At 38.5% G+C, this 22,823-nt stretch overlaps 1 protein-coding gene across 38 annotated transcripts in view; it reads right to left on the bottom strand.

Annotated features, from left to right (window-relative positions):
• Positions 1–234: 234 nt before the first annotated feature.
• The window catches only part of SCEL (sciellin), a 125,253-nt gene continuing 102,664 nt past the window's right edge, over positions 235–22,823 (bottom strand). For 31 of the 38 annotated variants that reach the window (XM_089680413.1, XM_089680424.1, XM_089680415.1 and 28 more), the window contains 7 exons: positions 22,512–22,574; positions 19,821–19,871; positions 13,523–13,828; positions 7,026–7,100; positions 5,624–5,732; positions 3,839–3,941; positions 235–2,343 (listed from right to left, as the gene is read on the bottom strand). In XM_089680413.1, the coding sequence (XP_089536539.1) occupies positions 2,327–2,343; positions 3,839–3,941; positions 5,624–5,732; positions 7,026–7,100; positions 13,523–13,828; positions 19,821–19,871; positions 22,512–22,574 (724 nt within the window). In that variant the 3' untranslated portion in view covers positions 235–2,326. The remainder of the gene's footprint in view (positions 2,344–3,838; positions 3,942–5,623; positions 5,733–7,025; positions 7,101–13,522; positions 13,829–19,820; positions 19,872–22,511; positions 22,575–22,823) is intronic. The other 7 variants (XM_089680435.1, XM_089680451.1, XM_089680452.1 and 4 more) reach the window with 3 other exon arrangements.

The raw sequence follows: 22,823 nt of genomic DNA, 5'->3' as shown, positions 1-22,823 counted from the left end.
CACTTGCTGTGCAATGGCATGCAGAGCCATCCAGAGAGGTGCATTATTATGGTGTGAATATGACCCACAGAAAACTATTGTTTTTCTGTGTGTCATTGCAGTTACTTGTGTTTATCCATGAGGAAGAATGCAGGTAACTGCACATAGTGTGAGCAGGCCCTAATAGGTAAAAACAATTGACAGTTGTATATCTCTGTATCTGTACACTTTCTGTAATAATAAAAACAAAACAAATAGGAATATGGTTATTTATTAGTCCTGATATAGTAATACATAATACAGTAGAAAAGTAAAAGTATAAAATAAAGTGAATACGATATATAAGGAAAAATGTGACTTTACAAATGACAGACAAGATGGAAAAAAATGATAGATTATAGCTGATTTACCATGTTAGGTAAACCAAACACCTTCTGTCTAGAACATAACAACTCAATGTAGACCTACGGTATATTTAAACATTAGCAGTTATACTCAAAAATAACAGAGAAGCTGAAATACTTTCCTGCTTTGGAGAAATGCTGCTCTTGGCTTCTTTCAGTGCTGATCACATCTGAAGCCCTATACACAGTTATGTGATCTCAGTTGAGAGAGAGGATCAGAGTTTAGATTAGCTCATCACCTCTTGCAGCAAAGACTATGACAGGCAAGAATTTTAGCTCATCTGTTTTTTGCTATCTCAGCAAGTCTATAGTCCAGGCTCACTTTATATGTGACTGCTAATGGAAGGTAATCATTCTCTTATGTTCTAGTTTTCATAAGTCAGTCATACTGTATATTTGGATATGTATTATTAGAAGATTAGATATGGTACTCTAAGTGCTTAAAGTAAAATCATACAGAGCAGTGAGCTACTAATAACATTACTGTAAGTACTTTACAGATGGTAATTACAGAGACAAATAATGGTAATACCCAAAGAAGTAACAACATTTCAAATTATAGGTGGACACCAAACAACACATTGTATGCCATCCCAAAAAAGCTGGTACAGAGTGCATTTTAAAAATATTAGCAGCCAATTGTCACTAGCCTCTTAATAATATGTAGCCTATCAGAAGATAACTCTCATAAAACAAGGACAGAGTTCCAGTACCGGAACATAGCTCACCTATATATAGCGCATGTTGCGCTCTTGCAAACCTTGATTTGAGTATTAATTAAATATTTCTAAAGTTGCTCTTTTAAGAACTCCAGGCAAATATATACATAACATGCTTTAGTCTGTAGACAGAATGTGGAGTAGTAATGTGAAGTAGAAATATTTTGCCAGATAAAATGGGTAGAATCATTGCTTAACATGCATTTTAACTAGGTTTATGTTTGCCTAGAGTTGCTCTTTACACACACATATTATTTATATATAATTGCACATTAAAATATGCAACTAACTGGAGTTGATTTTTAAGACAAATATACGGTTCACATTGCAAGTGAAGTTGCTCTCTGCATGGGAATTATCCTCAGAACTTACTGAAAGAGGTGAAGCTTCGCTTTGCAAAAAATTCCCGATCACAGGAAAATAGAAAAAAAAAACAGAATGGATGATGGAAGTCAGCACAACTTGACCTCAACCACTAAGCTCAGGGGACAATTGCCTTGCAAAGTGAACAGTCTAGTAAATCAATCCAAATGTATGCATCATTCTGTTGTAAAAGCCATACACATACTGATTTCTATTACCAATGTCTTCATTACAGTAAGCAAACTGATATTTTCACAACTTTTCTTATATTGGGGCAAGCACTCATAAGTCCCATTCTCCAGAGTACTGAGAAATCTCAGCAAATAACTTACATTAAAAACATCCTTTATTATACATATATTGAAAAAGTCTGGAGAAAATGTAGGTTTAAAGGAGTGTCTTTCTTTTCTGTGACTGGCAGGGTCCACGTTATGTCATAGATGTACAATTTGATGGTATATAATCAGCCTTGTTTTTTATTAAGCAATTATTTATGTGTCTACTGTATTTGTATTTCATTTTTATTCCTGCAGATATCTAAGGGTACACAAAAGTCCTATTTGTGTTGTTGGTTACGGAACAGAGAACAACTCTTTCATTCCATAATTCAAATGATGCAACAGAATGTTCTTGGCTTTATTACTAATTGGAAACAAATGTTTTCTGTACATTACACTATTTTTATTCTAAAATAAATTTTGTATTAAAAATAGAAAGTTGTAAATCTTTATCGAGGAAAGTCAATAATTCTTCTCCAGCCTTTATACATTATAACCCCAGCCGTAGTTAGTTACACAAGAAAAGCTATATATTGACGCTTTCTATATTTGATCTTCTATTGTTGGGTTTTAGGTCCTCAATTTAGATGATCCATTTTTCTGAAAGAGAAAAGACAGCTTGTAAGTCTACATGCAAATAAGAACACAAACTAGACTCTTGGAGCACATCAGTCTTACAACGGACAGCTGGATAAATAATCTGATCTGTTTAATAAAAGAAAGCTTGTATACCAAATCGGCAGAGCTAATCTGATTTGTAAAATGCCTGCTGTTGGATTTACCATGTGTTCTGCAGTTCACAGCTGGCAGAGATGTCTTTTTCATGCCATTCATTTATTTTTTTTGCTGCGCACATGTATTTCATAACAAAGCGCTACTCCAAATTATTGCAACCAATCATTGATCACCTTGTATCTGTTTAGTGCAAAGCCTGCTGAAAGTCGATCTGAAGAATGGTTGCTCAATGTTAGTCCTGCCATTGCTTAATCCAGTCAAATCCATAATCTACAACTTGTTCATTTAATACAATATGCAAATAGACAGATACATGAAATAATTTACACGTACTTAGTCTCATTGAATAGTCTAGCCATCTGAGACAATGGGGTGATTTACTAAAGGCAAGTACGCTGGTCACTTTGCAAGGGAAGTTGCACTTTGCAATGTGAATTTGTCCCAGAGCTTAGTGAATGTGGGCAAGTTTCACTTTTCAAAGAATACCCCTTCACGTTCTTGGAAAATAAAGTTTTTACTTGCGCATGATTGGATGATGGAAGTCAGAAGAACATCACCCCATTCATTAAGCCTTGACACCAATTCCATTGTGTAACTTCCCATGCAAAATGAACAGTATTTTTGCCTTTACTAAATAATCTGCAGTCTTTCCAATGATAGCTGTGAAATCATTGCTAGCACAGCAGCCCATTTGGTTCCTACAAGGCCAGTAGTCAAGGAAAAAAGTCTGCTTCAAGGTTCCTTGCTTTGCTCCTTGTACTAATATTTCTCTGGCCCATTGGTCCAGCCCAGCCAGGCAGTACAGCTAGTACAGAGTGTTCTGCTCAAGGCATAGTATGATTTACACAAATTAAAAGCACATACTGGCTCTGCACAGGATTTAGTTGCACATAATGTAAATAAAAAGTAAGTAGGAAGGTGTACACAGAAGGGTAATTCAATGGAAATGAAGGAGAGCTGGCTTTCAAAAAGTATGTTTTGATGCACTTGTATCACCACCCATCAGTATCAGTAAGAGATCTGCTTTCTATGACCAGATGTACAAAACACAGACACTGGAAAATAGTGTGCAAACATATAAAAAAAATCAACCATATACTGTAAATGATGGGGATTATGTTCTTTTTTTATTTATTTTTATACCACTATGGGATAGCTAAAGAGAAAGCACAGCCTCATATGTCCATCTAAAGCATTATGTCTCCCATTAAACAACAGATAACATTGAGTCATTGTTATGACCCATTCACTTGTGCAAAGATTTTTAGTATGAGCTACTGATCTCTGCAACATCCCCTTTTTCACAACAAAGGTAAGGAGCTTAGATTGTTGTATTTGGCTTTTGCATTTTACAGCTTACCTCTAACAGAAAAATAGCATGGCTCACAGTGAATCGTTTGCCTATAGATCCACATGCTGTCACCAGCCCTTAGATTCCCCAAGGAACCAGAACATGCTTCACACTGAAATACAAGAGAAATGTTCATTTAGCTGATGTAAAGATTCTAAGACCATGTAATGAATGAACATGCTTTGTCTGCAAAGATAGAAATAGAAATGTTTCCCCTACACTGACACATAAGCTAATATCTATATGTCAGCTATGTTTCTGAGACTCACCAGAGTTAATCGTATGATATACTTGTTGAATTGAAAGATGCAATGAATATTTGTTTCTGAGAGTGATTCCAATGTCCAGCAGACAGATTATAAACATCTAGGGTGTTATTAGGCAGAGAACCAGGAAAGGACTGGGTCATTTATGGCCAACCTTGCTCATAGCATTCAGATTAGAGCAGTGATTCCTTACCTGCTGGTAGATTCTACACAGAAAAATGCACTGTACCATGGATGGATGAAAATGTGGGCTGAGGGACAAAAGTAAGCATAAACTTAAATTTGGTTTGTTGCCACCTGAGCCTATTGGGATTACATTCCATGGTGCATTAGTGAAACTCTTAAATATTTGCACTTGGAAAAAAAAATACTCATGTGTATGTGTTTGAAGAAACACAAACGTACACCATAGTGAAGTATCTAATGGAGTAGAACTGGAGCTAGAAATAAAACTGTATCTTGGTTGCTCATTATAGAAACATAAAAAAGTGAAGGCAGAAAAAGACAGAGTGGTCCATCCGTTTTTGTTTTATTCTTGTTTTGCTTTTATTTGGGGGGGGGGGGGTTTCTGTTTGTTTGGTTGCTTTTGTTTTTTTGGTTTTTGTTTTTTTTTTTTGTTAACTTTTTTGTCTGAGTATAGATCAACACTTGATGTTTGAAGCTATTTACTGTTGACTGGCTCACTGCCTCTTCTGGAAGTTTATTCCAAGCATCAACTACTCGTTCAGTGAAATAGTATTTTCTGAGATTAGTTTTGAACTTTCCTCCAGTTAGTTTGATGTCATGTCCCATGTGTTCTTGTATTTGGTTTTATGTTGAATATACTGCCCTCCTGAACCTTGTTCACCCCCTTGATGTACTTTATACTCTCAATCATGTCTCCTCTTTCCCTTCTTTCCTCCAGACTGTACATGTTAAGTTCCCAAAGTCGCTCTTAATACGTTTTAGCCCCCAGATCTTTCACCATTTTTGTTACCCGTCATTAATCATACTTATAGTGCAGCTCTAGGCAAAACATTTTTTTTTTGTTTTGGACAAAGTGTGGAAGGGTTAATACTGGCTTCAAGTATTTTTCTGCAAGCATTGTAGATTTTTCCAATTTCCTGTGTGGTCATTGAGACAGGAAGAACAGAAATCTCCCAATTAGGGTCAAAAACAGGAATAAAACATTTTGTAAAAATAGAATGGGGAAGTTGATAACCTTTGTCTGGTTTTTGTTGCTATCTGTGTCTTGGATGGAGAGATTTCCAAACTTCCTGTTTCGTTACCATAGCAGAAGTGATGTGAAATTTCCTTGAGAGGGATACAGGTATCAATTAAACCTAACACTAACCATAGTCCAACTGCCTTCTAGGCTATAAGGTGAATGTTATACAGCAACTTCAGCTAAAGTGTTCGGTTCAGACAAATCCAGCAAAGCTATGTATGAGGAAGATATGATTTTAGCGATAATCCTTAACAATTATAATAATTAACGACTGAATATTCACACTCCTTTATAAGTCCAATTATGATTGGTTATCTTTACCTTGAAGCAAGTTGCATGGCAGCATATGTTTAAATCTTTAAGGATCATCTTGGCATCAATGCCAAGTGGCTTCCGACAGTAAGTACACATGTCCTTTTCAATAACAGATCTATTTAATATAAAATGGTAATTAGTTCATACATTATTAAACATATAAACTAATGTACTGTTTTTATCATGTCCTTTAAAAACGAATGCAATAGTAGAAAAACTGCACCCACAAATGCCATGTAATGCTAGATTTCATTTCCTCTATACCAGGGGCGGACTGACAACTCATGGGGCCCCTGGGCAATAAGAGATCATGGGGCACGTGTCCTCGCTCACACTCAAACCACACCCAAAAAAGCCTATGAAAAGTACCAGGGGCATTTCATGGGGCCCCCTACTGACCCCGGGCCTTTGGGCAGTGCCCGAGTGTTCAAATGGTCAGTCCGCCCCTGCTCTATACTCAAACTATATTATTTAGGTATATACATATAAAGCACATTTACTCATAACAGCTATATTGACACTATTTTCTGTTACCATGTGACAGAGGACAAAAGCTATTTGCTTGCATGCTACAACTGTATAATGCATTTCAAACATAGACTAGTATTAGAGAACTACTGTTTATACTCTTTGTTTCTCCTAATATGAACATTAATATAGGCTAATATCCACTTCAGGACCTTTCTAGGACATACAGTATCTCCTATGTAGGCTTCTCTCTCCCTGTCTCTGCTGCTATTACCAACAATTACCTGCTGTCAAAATGACAGCAAGGAATTGCTAAGTGTTATATAGTGGGGGCAGCTGTACAATTGCAGCCACTCCTTTGTAAACTTACACTTGTTAATAGTTTGTCATTGAGTAATACAGTATTACAACGTGTTACATTTTCTTATTCCTCTTCATGATTTTTCATATGCAGATAAAAGATGTGAGTTTTGATCTGCATGTGGCATAAGTTAAAGAAAATCTTAGAAGTAAAAAAAAGTTTTATTAAATAAAATGTTCCTATTTAACCCATTATTAGCCCTTAGTTAACTACTACCCCCCCCCCCCTTTCACCCCTCACCCCTTTCTCATTGTTCTCCCATTAGCTTTTGTTTTTATGGAGATTTTTATTTTTTTTTTTTTTACTGTTTTTTTTTTTTTGAAAAAAATGCACAAATTGAGAAAAAAATAATTTACACTTACAAAACCTTTGCCATGTTTTCTACCAGAAAAATAATTTTAGTGTTAGTGTAAACAGTACAAATTATAGATTAAAATAGTTTTTACTACGGTAAAGCTATTTGAAAAAAAAAAGCAAAACCAATGTTTTAATGCTTTCATGTCTTTTGGGGTATAGATTACACAGCAAATAAAATAATTTTTGCAGGATCATGTTACCAAAAGAAAGCTTTGCCCTTACCGATCAGCAGTGGAATAGACAGTTTTAATTGAATTTGAGATAATGGATTGTCCATATGTACTAGGTGATGATTTCCTGTTAAAATAAATAAATATACTGCATAAAAAATATGTCAGTGGCAATTATTATTAACAAGGTAATAAAAATAATGAATTGCAACAACCTATTGCTACCAATTATAAAATATCTATAGTTATCCTTACTACACCAAGGGATCCATATACTAAATTGTGACTTGAGCTTAACTGAAGTAAACGTGTGTATTCCAACATCTGATCATACAAGTTTACTTCAGAGATTAGTAAATCAGACCCATAACTGTTAGAAACTAATGTCTAGATTGTTGTTATGAGTACGTGCACACCATTGATCTTTTTACTTTTAGATGTTTTCAGTTGATGCTACATATGATGTATGTTGCACTATACATGTAGTAGTTACCAGCCAAATTAAAATATTATATGCACGTAAAATGGAATTCTAGCTTATACCCATATAGCCTTAAAACTGTCCCCACTACTCTTCTAACACCTATGCTAACTAACCTATGTAAGAAAAATGTATTCACTTAATGATTATAGGTTTGTTCATGTGATCTCCCCTGTGACAGCCAGTGGCAGCTGCAGGGGAGAGGAGAGAGTGCTCCTGACAATGGCTAGGAGCTAGGATAATGAGGTCAGACCAGAATGGCCTGAAAATAGGTAAGTATATACATGTTTCTTACACAGGTTACTTAGAATAGGTGTTAATACAGGACAGGGGACATGTTTAAGACTAGTTAGCTGTAAGCTGGAATTGTACTTTAAACTAGATATAAATGTCATATATAAGTTTTTGTTCACATTAGCTGAACATTCTGTTCCAAAAAACAACATCTATGACCACAGAGAAAAAGAGAAAATTCTCTTTGTATTACCTTTGGTTGTTTGGACCTCTAGGTCCAGACTCTTGCCTTGAAAAACAGTAACACAGCTGACAAAGTAAGGTTGTCAGGGAACACAAACCTACAGACATTAATTTACTATAGGAGTAGAGCATAAGCAGACAAGGGCGCACTCTCATTGTGCATTACCGTGGTACACCACGTATTTATTGTGTAGACAAATGGATATATACTCACAAACCAATGGAAATTAAAAGCAGAATAAGTAGTCCGCAATAGCAGTCAATGAAATAATGTGCCCTCAATCGGGATAAGCTGACACGTTTCGGGAGATGAACCCCCTTCCTCAGAGCTAGCTTATCCCGATTAAGGGCACATTATTGCATTGACTGTTATTGCGGATTACTTATTCTGCTTTTAAATTCCATTGTTTTGTGAGTATATATCCATTTTTCTACACAATATATACGTGGTGTACCACGGTAATGCACGGTGAGAGTGCGCCCTTGTCTGCTTTTGTTCACCAGTGTCCAGATTTCCAGATCTTTGAAGGGCAGCACCTCTTCGTTTGGCATTCTGAAATTTCCTTTGGTCTGCATGAGGATTTGAGCACTGGTTTCGTTTGTTTGTCAAAGGAGTAGAGCATGTTCACTTTGTAAAGTGAATTTTCATTTTGTAAAGGAATTTTCATTTGGCTTAGTGAACATGGTGAAACTGTGCTGATGTCAATCATACAATTATGTACAAGCAGAATTCCTGTTTTTTTTCCTAGCATGCGATTGGGAACTCTTTGCACTGTTGATTTTTACCATATTCATTCAGCTAAGTGAAAATTCCCTTTTAACGATAAAATTCCCTTGCAAAGTGAATATATCAAGTGAATTGTGTCCTAGATGGCTATTGGCTCTTACATAGAAAATATAAATCAAATAAGAACATTTGATAGCCAAACTGATTGATCCTCCACAGGAAAAAAACATACCTACCCTTTCAATTTTTCAAATGTTATTTATAGAAAATATATTCACATGGGGTCTCATTATTGTATACTCCTACCATAGACTTTCCAGAAGTCAGCTTGATATAAACTGAAGTGCACAAAAAAATTGCACCATTGGGGCGCATGCACACAGCTTCCAAGAATGCCACTTAACCCTTGAGCGTCACACCTGGCCAAGGAAATAAAGGCCCTTTGTGGTGATGGCGGACCTGCTCCCCAGCATACCAGGAATGCACCTGGCATTGACCGATGGCCAGAGGAACCGAGCGCCAGGACCATTCCCATCCCCTGCCAACCAAGTGCTCCTTGACAGACAAGAGTAAGATGGCGCCTACCTCCATTAAGTCAGCATCTCAGAGTGGTGGAGCTTCAGGGGGTTCAAGACATGCTGATCTGAGCACAAAACATCCTGTATCTCATTCTCCTGTGAGTAAAACCTCTCCATCACAGTAGTCCCCAGCATCTAGTAAGTCACTGTCATAGCGGACTCTGGACAATCTAATGTCCTCACACCCTTTGCAGTCTCTGGCTAGTTTAAATGGCTCTAAACCAATGGCCAGTCTGCTCCCCGCTAAGGACACTGACCACAGAACTCTGTTTGCTAAATTTTCAGATCTGCTCTAAGCAAGCCAGAACAGCAAAACAGATTACTATGTCAATTAAGGCTGATTTGCAGGAACTGGGCATCAGGATCCATGCTATTGAGCGCATGCTAGAGGCTACAGTCTCCCAGACTAATCAGAATACAGGCTGCATTGAAAGCTTACAACAACTGGATAAGGCCCTAGCTAAGATAACTTGGAAAACCGATCCCGAAGATATAACTTTCATATCTGCACTTAGTCTCAGAATTATTACCTGAACTACCTGACCATCACCTTGTCTTGGACAGGGTCAACTGTGCATTGCAATCTGATGGCCCACCTCAAGATATCATTGTCAAGCCTCATTATTATAAAACCAAGCAGCTGGTCATGCAGAAGTCTAGGGAAACATCCTCCCTCTCCCTCCTTGGCCATGACATACAAGTTTTTGGGGGCATCTCCCCCTTCACGGCCCAAAAGAGCAGGGCCTTGAAGCCTTTGCTGCAGGTGCTGACACGCAAAGCTATCAAATATAAATGGGAATTCTCTTTCCATTTATACTTCACATATGCCAATTGCCAACATTCCTTTTCCACTTTCAGGAAGGGCGAGGAACTGTTACTGCGTCTTGGCCTGATCTCACAAGATGGTTCATCCCCGAGAGCCTTCATTCCTATGACCTCGGGCCCTCCTGAAGGCTCTACCCACCCTCTATATCCGCTATGGCACCAAGTTTCATCTGGGCGCTGGGCCTAGGTCTCTTTGAAAAATCTGAGATGTCCCCATATGGGGAAAGCGGGTTTTAACTCTCTTCACTTTCCACCTTAACTGCTGGGAATTGGGGGTCCCATGAGGACCATGAATGAGTCTGGAACTTTAGTTTCTTAATTGTTTATTGCACTTTTACTGCATCCTTTTTCAGCTTGTTATTGTCTCCTTGCTACCGCCTGGGGGATGTTTTGAGGGGCTCCCTGCCTGGGTGCCTTTGGGCCTCACCTGGACAGGGATTCCCAATGCTACTGTTCCTTTTTTAGTTTTTGATAAACGTAATATTACTATTTTTATATGTTTACTGAGGTTCTGTAATTACAGTATTATGTGGTTCTGGCCTGGACAGGTTGTCATACACCCTCAATTGTGCCAGCATCTTGCTTATGCAGGCTTTTGGCCCAATTCTCGCATGACTGGGTCGTGGTCCAAACCTTTTTGCCCTAACCTGGGGGCAGGTTCCCACCCTCTGGTTGCAGTTTGTGTATACATATCTTGTATTTTTTTCTCTCTTTTCCCACCAATTCTTTTCTTTTCTTTCTTTGGAGACTTAGGAACAAGTTTGCTGCCTCTTATCCATGTAAGCGTGTACTGGAAATGGTAAAGATGCGTTCTTATTGGGAGAAAGTAAGTGCTATTATATGCCATGGAGACTTTGTTTTGGAACTATGAGTATGCCCCTTGTCTCTTCGACCCCCTGTAGGGTGATCTCCTACAACACACAGGGTCTTAACTACCCCATTAAGCGCCGTAAGGCATTCCAGCATTACCACGCATGTCAGGTGGATATTCTCCTGCTACAGGAAACACATTTTTCCTATTCCTACAGACCCTCCTTTTTACACAAACATTATCCAGTGTTAGCAAACGCTCCTGACAAAACCAAAGGAGTTGCTATCTGTTTCGCCAAATGTATTAGGGATCCAGGTGGGAGGTTTCTTCTGGTGAAGGGTCTGGCAGGCAAACAGTTCTGCACCTTCATTTATTATTATGCCCCAAATAGTGGCCAAGTCACACTCTTCACTAAGTTAATGCAAGCTCTGGCTCCCTACCTGGAGGAACAAATTTTATGCAGGGGAGACACTAACTTAGCCCTTGACCTGAGTTTGGATAAGCTTAATCCCAAGCACTCTGTTCTTAAAAGGGCTCCTAAAGCAGGCTAAAGTGGCTAAAGTAATCCATGATCTTAATTTAGTAGATATATGGCGGGAGATAATCCTTCAGTTTGAGATTATACCTTTTATTCGGCCCCTCACTCCACCTATTCACACATAGATCATATCTTTGTCTCATTTACCCTGGTACCCGTATTGCTAAAGCCACTATTAGAGAGGTAGCATGGTTCGACCATTCCCTGGTGTCTGCTTCCCTAATAACTCTGTCCGTACCTGCTTGGGCAACACAATGTTGCTTAAATGATTCCCTTTTATCAAATCCCTGTTGGTGCGAAGATATCTGTTTTAACTTGTTTGCTGGGCCTCATTTTTACATGCACAAGGATAGCATTGGCTCCCTTTTAGCTCATAAAATTAATCTTAAAATATGTACAAACGCAGTCCCTAGGCTTCATTGCTCTGATGGTTCTTACTCTCAAAATCCCCATAAGGTATCAGAAGTCTTTTGGAAATATTATTCCTCTTTGTTTAAAGCTCCAGTGGGGGAAGACCTTCAATCCTGTGCTCAATACTTGACAGGCATCCAATTACCTAGAACATAAGAAACGTATGGAAGCACCCTTTACTGTACCTGAAATATTGGCAGTGGTTAAAGCTATGAAATCGGGTTCTGCCCTGGGCCCCGATGGTTTCCTGGCCCTATATTATCGCCAGTTTCAAGACCTATTGGTCCCCCACATGGCCAGGTTCTTCAATGCTCTACGGGATGGCACCCCCCTGGATCCTTCTTCACTCTTAGCATATATTTCAAATGTGCTAAGCCTACTAAAGACAATTATCACCCAATATCTCTGATTGGTAATGATCTAAAATTATTTACGAAAGTGTTGGCCAACAGATTATTTTACTTCATTCAGAGTCATTTAGAGTCATGTGCACAAGGACTAGGTGGGCTTTATCATTGGCAGATAAGGCCCGGATCATATAAGGAAGGCGATTACTATCCTCTCACATTTACAATTGGGATTTACAGAAGGCTTTTGACTCAGTGTTCTGAACATATATGTTTCAAGCATTGAAAGCCTGGGGCTTTGGGCCTCACTTCCTCCAGATCATGGGAACTTTGTACTCACACCCAAAAGCTAAGGTCAAGTTTGCAGGTTACCACTCTGACCCCATAGAGATTGCAAGGGGCACTCATCAAGGGTGCCCCCTGTCTCCTCTTATCTTCGCATTTGCGATTGGAACAGTGATTATAGCTATTTGTGACAATCAAGATATTAAAGGGGTCATCTGTGGACCTACAGAACATAAATGCACATGATTTGAAGTTGATGTCCTCCTTTTTATCACCTCCCCTCTTACCTCCCTTCCTAATGTTATGAAGACGCTAGCGGCCAAGATCACCATTTCAGGGTCGTGGAAGAAACCCTCTGTATCCATCAACCATTTGAAACATAAGATATCCGGGATCATGATCCATGAAAAGGTGGCTAGTGTGATTAATGATAAACAAGCAATGTTTGAAGAAACCTGGGAACCGTGTGCAACCTATATGAAGGTAGCCTTACATTTCTCACAAAGTTGACTATGTGGTACCTTCACTACTTGAGAATCCCAAGTCTCCTCCTTCCCTACTCCTTTCTTTTCTCTCTTGATCTTTTTTTTCTTTTGTTTCTTCCTTTTTTTCATTTTTTATGCATGAATCCCATCATCAGCCTTTTATATAAATAAGGTACTTTATCATGAGTGATGCATTACAATGCATGCTGGGAGACAATCCCTTAAGCACATATTCTGGGTTTTGCCCTTGGTAACCCCTTGTACATTCCCACCACCTGACTGTTGATTGGTGTGTTTATGGTTTTTCATACAATGTGTCTTAAAGATGGGGGTAATTGTAACATTATCTTCCTGTTACTCTTTTGTATTTGGCATTGTAACTACCGTATTATATGGCTGACTGTATGTTGTCTTCTCTACATCCCTGATATTTTGTAAAACTGAATTGGCATTTTTGAAAGAAAAAAAAAAACACCAAATGATATTTGTGCCACAGAAAAATCAGGAATTTTTAGCATTTTGTTGAAAAACATATGGAGATCAATTAATACACAAAACATATCTGTTTTACTTTGTTGAATTACCATGAATCTTGTGTGTAGCTAACATTGGATCGAGTGCTTGGCCCATCTGTAATGTCTTTATAAGTTGTTGTTGTTGTAGAACGGTGGGATGGAGCTTCACTGTTGTCATCTGAACGTTTGTAAGTAGTTGTGGAAGTCGAAACTCTGCTCGGGTAATCTTGGGAGTCATTGGTAACATTGTAAGTTCTGCTTGTGGTTGAACGTCTGCTTGGTGCATCAGAGGTGTCGCTTGTAACATTGTATGTGGTGGTTGTAGTTGAACTACGGTTTGTAGTATTACTGCTATTAGCAGGATATGTGGTTGTCCTAAAAAGATTAAATTATGAATTTTATATTCATCATATAGTATATGACAGAATCTTAATAGCGCACTGACTAGAAACAGTTACTAAAAACTGCTAAAATACTGCAAACAGAAGCAAGCAAATATTATACTCAAGAGCTACAGCTGTGTTCAATAAGTCCCAAATCAAATCATTAAATATGCTTTTTTTGTTTTGACTTAACCCACCTGTGCTGTAAAATAGTTGTTTCAGCTATTCTTTTTTAATTAGGACTTCTCGGTCTTACCTTTCGCATTCTAGCATCAAGCATACAGTACTTAGCTTGATGTTGTTAGTATAGTGGTTGCAGGGCCGGTTCTTCCAGTAGGCAAACTAGGCAGTCATCTAGGGTGCACTGCCACCTAAGGGTGCCTGAGCGCAGCACAGCACTCTCTCTGTGTGGGATGCCACCACATCATGAATGATCTTTCAGCAAAGGGGAGGGGAGGCAGAGGGGAGGATGAACGGACATAGGAACATGCCAGTGTCTGGGGCCAGTGTAGCAGTTGGTCTGCCGCTCTGTCCAGTGATCCTCTTCAGACTCAGTACCTTACTGCAAGCTGGCTGGTGGCTGCTGTTCACTGTGGAGTTCCCTTCTTTTCCCATTCATCAGCAGATGTGGAGCTGACCTGGTAATGGTCAGGTCTGTTCAGGTAATGTCTGACTCTGATGTCTCGTGTCTATGTGAGTGTGACCCGGCCAGCCAACCATCACATGTGCAATGTGTCAGTGAGTGATGACATCATCACGATCCCACAGCCTGTTGTTCTAGTGCCTGCTGATCTGTGTCAGTAGTGCTGTGTTGTGTCGGATCTGTCACTGTGTGGGATCGCTCAGCTCAGGTGTTCTCTCTATGTGTGTGGGCTGGTCTGCCTGCTGTTATAGAATATTATCTCCCGCATTGCCTGGGGTATTTCAGCCTGGGATCTGTCAGTGTGGATCCATCATCCTCCACTTATTACAACTGTGACCTCTGCCACTGACAGCCACAGATACAGTCTGTCCATGACACTGATTTTGTCTTTAATATCTGTGCTGGTGGCATCCTATGGCACTTATTTTTGCAAATTAAAAGAAATTTAGCAGTTTCATGTTTTGTTGATTTAATATTTTCCACTGTGTTTTTTTTTTTTGGGGGGGGGGGGCGCAAGTAGCTGGTCTTGACTAGGGTGCAAAATAGTCTAGCACTGGCCCTGAGTGGTTGACATAACCACTGCATTAGAAAGGTAAAGTGCTCTTGAGCTCAGCCTTCCAAGCTATCTTTTGGCTCTGTTGTTCAACCTCCAGAACCAGGGGATGACAGAAAAGATTATGCCAGAAAGAAGTTCTGCCTGTAAAACCAACTAACATGATCAGGTAGCAACAATAGTAACCGCTACACCACTATTAATGTATGCAATAGGTTGTTTAGCAATGAAGGATAGTAATTGCAGAACTCAGTAAATTTTTCACCAAAAGCAAAGGAAATGTAAAGAAGCACCACACATGGGCACATGGAGTTTTGGAATAAATGCACTACCTGTTTATAAGCATATATATATCACAATACATCCCTAATAAAGGGATCCCTGATTGCCCTTGCATTTACCATAATAACCCATTCCATTTTGTTTGGAATCTCATTTCATCCATTAAATTATCTTAATTTCAACATGTTTTGGCAAGCGTTTTGCTTTTCATTAACATAAGTGACAGGGCAGCTTCTGTAAAAGTGAAGTCTCCCACTTGGCAATCTGTATCCAATGGGGCAACCTCTCATATGTATGTAATGGCTGGTTGAACCAAACCATAAAATTCCATAAAACACACAATGGAAATAGATTGGACAACTCTGTTCTAGAAGACTGATTTTTAAACATTCACATATGAGTTGCACCTCCCTTTATTGTATTAGTCCTTGCCTAGTCCCTGACCAGGATTGACGTTTATAAGCAACAATTTTCAGTGTTTGGCAGATAAACAACCATATCAGCAAAGATAATTTCTAAAAAAAAAAATTACAGGTTCCCAAGACAAACCTTTTTAAATTAAATTGGAGTCAAATTGAAACTGAATCCCAGCTTCAGCTCCTTTCTACACAAAACCAGTTTCTCCCTGACAGATAACTAAGACTTGTGGATTTATATCACCTTCTGCAGAAATATGGTATCCTGGCTCATCTAGTAAGATATATTAAAACTTCTTTGTGTGATGCCTTCCGCCTTTCTATAATACAATAACAGAGGGAAGTGTGTATTCCTGTTGCCAGGTGGATGATAGACCCTCATTGTCACTGCCTAAGGCTGGATTTATACTGTTCGGTGTGCATGCAGCACACATGGTAATATACACACTTAGCTAGTATACACACTTAGGGCCCCTATAGATTCCCATTCACAGCAAACTGCAGCTCGTATATGTGAACAAAACCTATAGGAATGAAAGGGATTTCTACTTGAAATGCATTTCCATATGGCATAATGGATGTGTTTTGCTACAATAAAACCAATGAATATAAATAAAGCCTAAGAAAACAACAAATTAAAGAGAACAAGTTAGAAATGGTCATTTGTATATCCACTCCTAAAGCAAAATTATGAGCAAACTCCTTTTTCATTTCGGATAGAGTAAGGGAGGGTTATAACCCCTGCCAGTTTTTTTTGCCATCTGTGTCCAAGATGGGAGATTTACCTTCACTTCCGGTCCCATAGCCAAAACAGGAAGTGAGAGGAAGTCACTGCAAATTAAGGGAACCTCACCAGGTCACCAGAACTAGTGTCCCCATTAGAAGATTTCCCTTCTATTTCTGTTCTGGGGACAACCCAAAATTTGGGATTTTCTCTTACTTCCACTTTAAATGATAATGGTAAACAAGAAAAATGGAGAGGGTGAAACTCCCTAATGGGGGCAGAAGTATCAATAAAAACCTGACAGGTGTTCAAATCCATGTCCACTCAAAGCAAACATGTCAGGCCAGTATCAGGCTGTAACACCCTCAAGTTAAGCTGGCCATACCATGTATTGTTTTTTTGATCAGTAGGCTGATTAAAAAAAAAAAAGAACAAATGGATTCCCCTATTCACACAATTGAGGGGAATCCTCTCTGCTGCTCTATTGTATTCTGACAGCGGGGACTCTCCGCTCTTAGAATATACTGATCAGCACTACAGCTAATTGGCTGTAGCGCTGATCATACAAATGTTTTCCAACAGTCCCGTTCAAGAGAAATCAATCATTAGACTGACTCCTCTTGCATGGGAATGAACATAGATGAATCGAAATTCTGCTGGTCCCTGCTGAACCAACCAATCCATCTATGGCTATCTTTAAGCTTTTACCTGTGTGAGCTGAGGGCTGATAAATCACACATTTTCTTCTAAAGGAGGTCAATACGGTTAGGCCAGTTGCACACAGGTGTAATTACTTACTGATGTTTATACTCAGGATCTTATTGACAGAAAGATCGTGAGTAAAATGTTCTGTAAAGACCTTGCCTAAACATGCGTATAGGTGTGTAAAGGTGCACAAGCATATTATTATTATTATACAGTATTTATAAAGCGCCAATAGTTCGCTCAGCACTGTACATTACAAAGGGGGACAGAACATGTGACAGAACAATACCAATACAATGCAAAATATGAGGGGATCGAGGGCCCTGCTCCTTGGAGCTTACAATCTAGGAGGGAGGGGATGGTGGTACAGGAGGAGATAGCTGTGGGGGATGGAGTGGTAGGAAGAGTGGAGGAGGTCGGCAGGTTAGCAGGTGGTGGGGTATATATAGACGAGTAAAATTCTTCTTCATTGCCAGTGTTGTAACATACTAATTTATACTTGTATAAATAGATGCTTATAGATGCGTAAACATATGTATGTGTGTAAATTGCTGCTCTCAAATGTAAAATATTTGTTTTTAAGGCTCTGTACTCATCACTGTATATCTTTACTCAGCTGATCAGGAAGAAAGCTTTTTCCCTGCAGGAGCAAATTGGATCATGCTTTGCTGGGTTTTTTTGCCTTCCTCTGGATCAACTGTGCAAATAGGATTATATTTTTTTTTTTTATGGTTGAACTGGATGGAAGTTTGTCTTTTTTCAGCCAGATTATGTGTGCATTGTTCCATAGACAACAATGCATCTAATTTAAAATCAGTAAAAAAATATGGCGTTTTTACTGTGTGCAAGAGGTCTTAATCAATATAAATTATATATATATTTACTATTATTAATAATATGGCAAGTTTTTGTTTGTCTATTATCAGCTCTGACAGGGAGAGAATACAAGTAAATTTAAAAAATTTACTTGATAATTGTAACAGTTCAAGAATGAAATTACAGGTTGTTACAAATGCCTGTTGCTCTGTTAAAACATAATCATAAGACTTTAATACACTGTATCTGCTAAGGCTTTTGAAAAAACATTAACCTACCTATCCTTTTGAACATATAGTCAGTGATCAATTGTAATTCATTATTTTGCCAGTGTTGCAGGCTTTTACATTAAAAATGATCCTCTAACATAGCCATTCTCTAATAGCAAATGACAAAGCAGATTCGTTGTGTCTGAATGGCGCTATTTGTGTACTATAACAGAACAATGCATTCACAGTCTAAATTTAGAATCTGTTGCACTAACCCAGCTGAAATTAGTAGGAATTGCTTATCCTTCACTTGTTTTCAGATGGCTGTTAATTATTTCCATGTTCTCTAAAAAGTATTTGTTATCACATTTACATCACATACAAATTAAAACCATCCATTAGGAAATGAATTCAGTACAATTATTGCTTTTCTTCACATATGAACATGGCTTGATCATGATAAGCAGCCGTATTCAATAAAAGAGTACTAATTAAAATGTACATGTGTATACAGAAATATGTTGACTATGGAAATGGTAGTTGACTGGTTTTGACTCTCTAGCTTTAATAGTATGAGCCACTGACCCAGAACAAATATGCCAATCAGGAAAGTCAAAAACTGGCCATAGATGGATCAAAATATGGTCGGCCATCTCTGGCTGTTGAAAAATGTTGGTTCAAACAGCACATGCAATGCAACCAATTGGTTGCAGCACTGATCAGTGTATTCTGATGCTGGGGGAGTCCCGCTGTTGGAATACATTTACACAGGGGGGATGATTCCTGCATTACCTTGAATGTGTGGATGGGGGATTCAGCTCAGTTTTTTCATTCAGCCCGCTGGCTGAATGAAAATAGCTGAGCCATATACCTGTATGGGCAGCTTTAGGAATGTCAAGAGTCTTTTGTGTCTCATTGCCTCAATAAATTAAAGTATTGCAGCCAGAGGGTCAGTCAGGCAAATGGCTTTTTCAAAAAACATAAGCAATGGCAGCCTCCTTATATTCTTTTTTAAGTGCATTAAATCAGAACTAACTCTTCTAAGAATAATAACTTAAAATCACATCTGTCTCATAGCATATTTTTTTTAAATCATGTACACATGCCACTCTCCCATTTTTCATCTTACATATTGCACACCTCTGCCTGCCCTTCATCGGGCTTTGTCAGCCTTAAGAAGAGTCCAGTACTTCTGAGAATAGTGGAAACATGCTCACACCACACTGCTGCCCACAATGCAGTGCTGCTTGGAAACTGTAAAGACTAGCTCCCTACTGGGCACTGTAATGGTGGGCATGCCTATCCTTATGCAAATAGCAACTTTCATGACTTCAGTCAGCCTGAAAACTATGATTGGCAGTTGTAGAGGAATGCAAAGTGTCACATTTAATCACAGAACATCTCACTTAGTCTATTATGTCACTGTGCATATAGTTTATTCTTAACTCAATATTTTGAATTTTTTCGTATTTTTGCTACCAGTGACAATAGACACAAGGACAAGTAGAGAATTACCTCTCCTCTGCTTTGTCCAAAACTAAAACAAATTGAAGTTTTCACCTTAGATACACTTTAAGAATAATTAATCAAAGTTGCTCTGCAGAAATAATATCTTATGTATAATTAATATTCTCACCCCTTGTTTCCTTCTCCTGCTATGGAAATGAAGTCATCCAAATCTTGTTTTCTTCAATGTACCAGTAAAAGAAAATTTAGAGATGTATAACTAAAAAAAAACTCCACATAATCCCAAGGGGTTCACATACTTTTTCTTGCAACTGTAAATAGGGTATCTGGATTTAAGTTCCTGAATCTTCATGCCTACTGTTACCATTATGAGGGTTGCCCTTCTCATCCAAGACTCCCAGATGGATAGGAACAGAGTTTGGTATTACAGACTAAACTTTTAACACAAATAAGAATGGGTCTTCTTCTGCACTCATAGAGACATGGTGGAAAATGTCATTAAGGCCAGCCCTGAGTGTATTCAGCTTCCAGGTTGCACAACATCCCTGGTTGTTATAGTGTAGGTAGCTGCCTACACTATTACATCTAAAGTACAATAAAGTTGTGTTATGCAAACGTCAATGTTGCTGTGCACTGCCTACAATTTAGCAACCAATGGGAAGTGGAGAAGTGGTCTCGGCAAACAACTCCCTTCTATCCAGGTAGATTGGCAGTAACATATTTATTGACTACATTTCCTGTTCTTCTTCCTATAAATATAATTACACTTCCCAATCAAGTGGGTTCTAGGTGTGTTGTTTATTTCATATCGCAGGTTATTCCTTTGTGTCTGTCTTTGAGCACCTTTGACCTTAGGTGGTATGAATTGTATACTAGGGATTTTCAGATATCTTCAGAAACAATTGAGTAGTGACGTGATACTTTTTTTATTTGCACTAACATACAATTTTGAGGACAAGCTTTCGGGGTATGTCCCCTTCTTCAAGGTCCAGGCAGTACCTTGAGTACTGCCTGGACCTTGAAGAAGGGGACATATCCTGAAAGCTTGTCCTCAAAATTGTATGTTGGTGCAAATAAAAAAAGTATCACATCAGTACTCAATTGTTTCTGTCGCAAGTGCACTAATACGGCTACAATCACCTCAAGCAGATATCTTCAGTGAGGACAATTTGGGGCACTTTAAAGAAGTACCAAAGCTCTCAATATATGCCACTAAAGCCGCCCATAGATGATGCGATTTTCTTTCCAGCAACCACGGGTTGCACGGAAAAAAATCACTCCGTTTAACACAGTCAGTGTTCATGGGGGAATCCCTCCAGTGGAGCTATTGTGTTCTCCTGACGGGGACAGCACAGTGATTATTGCTAGTGGCTATAACCGCTGGCAGTAATCGCCTAAAAAATCCAACAGGCTGATTGCACCCAAGTTGTACAATCAATTTGAGTACAATCAACCTGCCCATAGATGGTTAAAATCTTGGCCGGTTCCTGTTGAACCAGCCAATATTTGAACCATCAATGGCTGGCTTTAGTTTTTTTCCATCTTCAGCACAAATATAGTCATCTCATATATGCTTTTCGTACACATTGACACAATAATCTAAGTCAGGGTAAGACAAGAAATGCTAAAAATGTTTATTTTATAGGTGTTGACCAAGCAGAGGGGTGTCCTTTGGGGGCTAAGTTTGGGTGCTTACACATTAGTATTTCATTATCGTGTTTATTGCTCTGTTGAAGGGCAAGTTTATCATTAAATTCATGAGTTAGGCTGAGGTTAGTTTAGGGATTAATGTAGGTTAAAGGGCAAATGCTGAAATTAAAGTATATCTCAAGGCAAACTTTTTTTTATTTTGGATTTTTCTCACTTTCACTTCCAAAGATAGTTGTCACTAAGACAATAGAGAGTTAATCTGATGGGCACATAGAAAACAAAAAAAAAAAAAACCTTACAAGGGTTCTGACCTTTCTCTGCTCTATCAAAATCTAAACATAAAAGATTTGGCATTAGATACACTTTTAGGCCATAGATGGATCGAATCTCAGCCAGTTCAGCAAAGACAGGCTGAGAATTGATCCATCTTTTATGCTGCAACTCATAGTTCATCTTCTATGGCATTAGTGAGTGTCAAGTTTTCAGGTGTGATAAGTGTGTAACATTATAAAAGCTGTTTGTGCAGTAAATATGTGCAGCATTTTTGGCAACAAAACTCTCAATGCAGGGAAAAAACATGTTGATTCTTGAAAGCCAAAAACGAACACATCAAACTCAAAATGGCAAACAAGAGTTTTACAATAAAAAATTATATATACTATGAATGCATATGAATGAATACTATGAATGTGCATATTATTAGCATGATCTCACCTTACTTATGAAAAACTGAATGACAGATGACACAATCAATAAACAAACCTTTGTGTTAAAAAGCCAGTCATGTGCCATCTGCAATATTTTGCAGCTCAATATGCAGGACACCTTGGGTTGTGCTGCACTACAATGCATTGCAACACGCGTGTATTTTGGAAGAGCATCGGCTGTCATTTACAATTAATTAAACTTCAGTGCACAACAAACGTAACGTGCATTAATGCAAAAGGATTGGTGTTGCATTGCAGAGGTCTGGCCAAACTTGCTGCAGGTTTAATTTTCAGTCCACTGAGGTGTGTTGGCAGTCCGTTCACATGAATTGGCTGCCACAGCGCAATTCATATTAATGTATAACATAATGCACATAAACGCTTGTGCGTTGAACACACCGCAGTGAACCGCCATGATTTGAATGAACCTTTATCCCTCCAACTACTAATCTACTGTGCTTATGTCATATACAGTAGTTCTATTACTTATGCAGTTTACTTACCCCTTATTTGTACTGACAGTGTTAGTATTTTTAATTTCAAAAAGGTTGTCAAGATTTTGTGCCCTGAAAAATATACATGCATTATTGTTTAATAAAGCACTCACACATGCACATTATTGTTTAAACAAAGCAAAACACACACATTATTACAGCTATTTAAAGAAAACCTCTACTGAGAGAAATACAGAGGTGGTCATTGTGATCTCCTTCTAAGTATATTAATTTCCTGGCTGTCTCTGGATTTAGTACTTTCTTAGTCACTGATCTGGAAAAAGTATGGAGATTATAAAGCTAGAGTGAATTCAGAACTCC

Source organism: Staurois parvus, unplaced genomic scaffold, assembly GCF_062004578.1.
Source record: "Staurois parvus isolate SC_StPar_1 unplaced genomic scaffold, SC_StPar_1.0 ptg000243l, whole genome shotgun sequence".
NCBI lineage: Eukaryota > Metazoa > Chordata > Amphibia > Anura > Ranidae > Staurois > Staurois parvus.
This window is presented reverse-complemented; position numbering and strand designations above follow the sequence as displayed.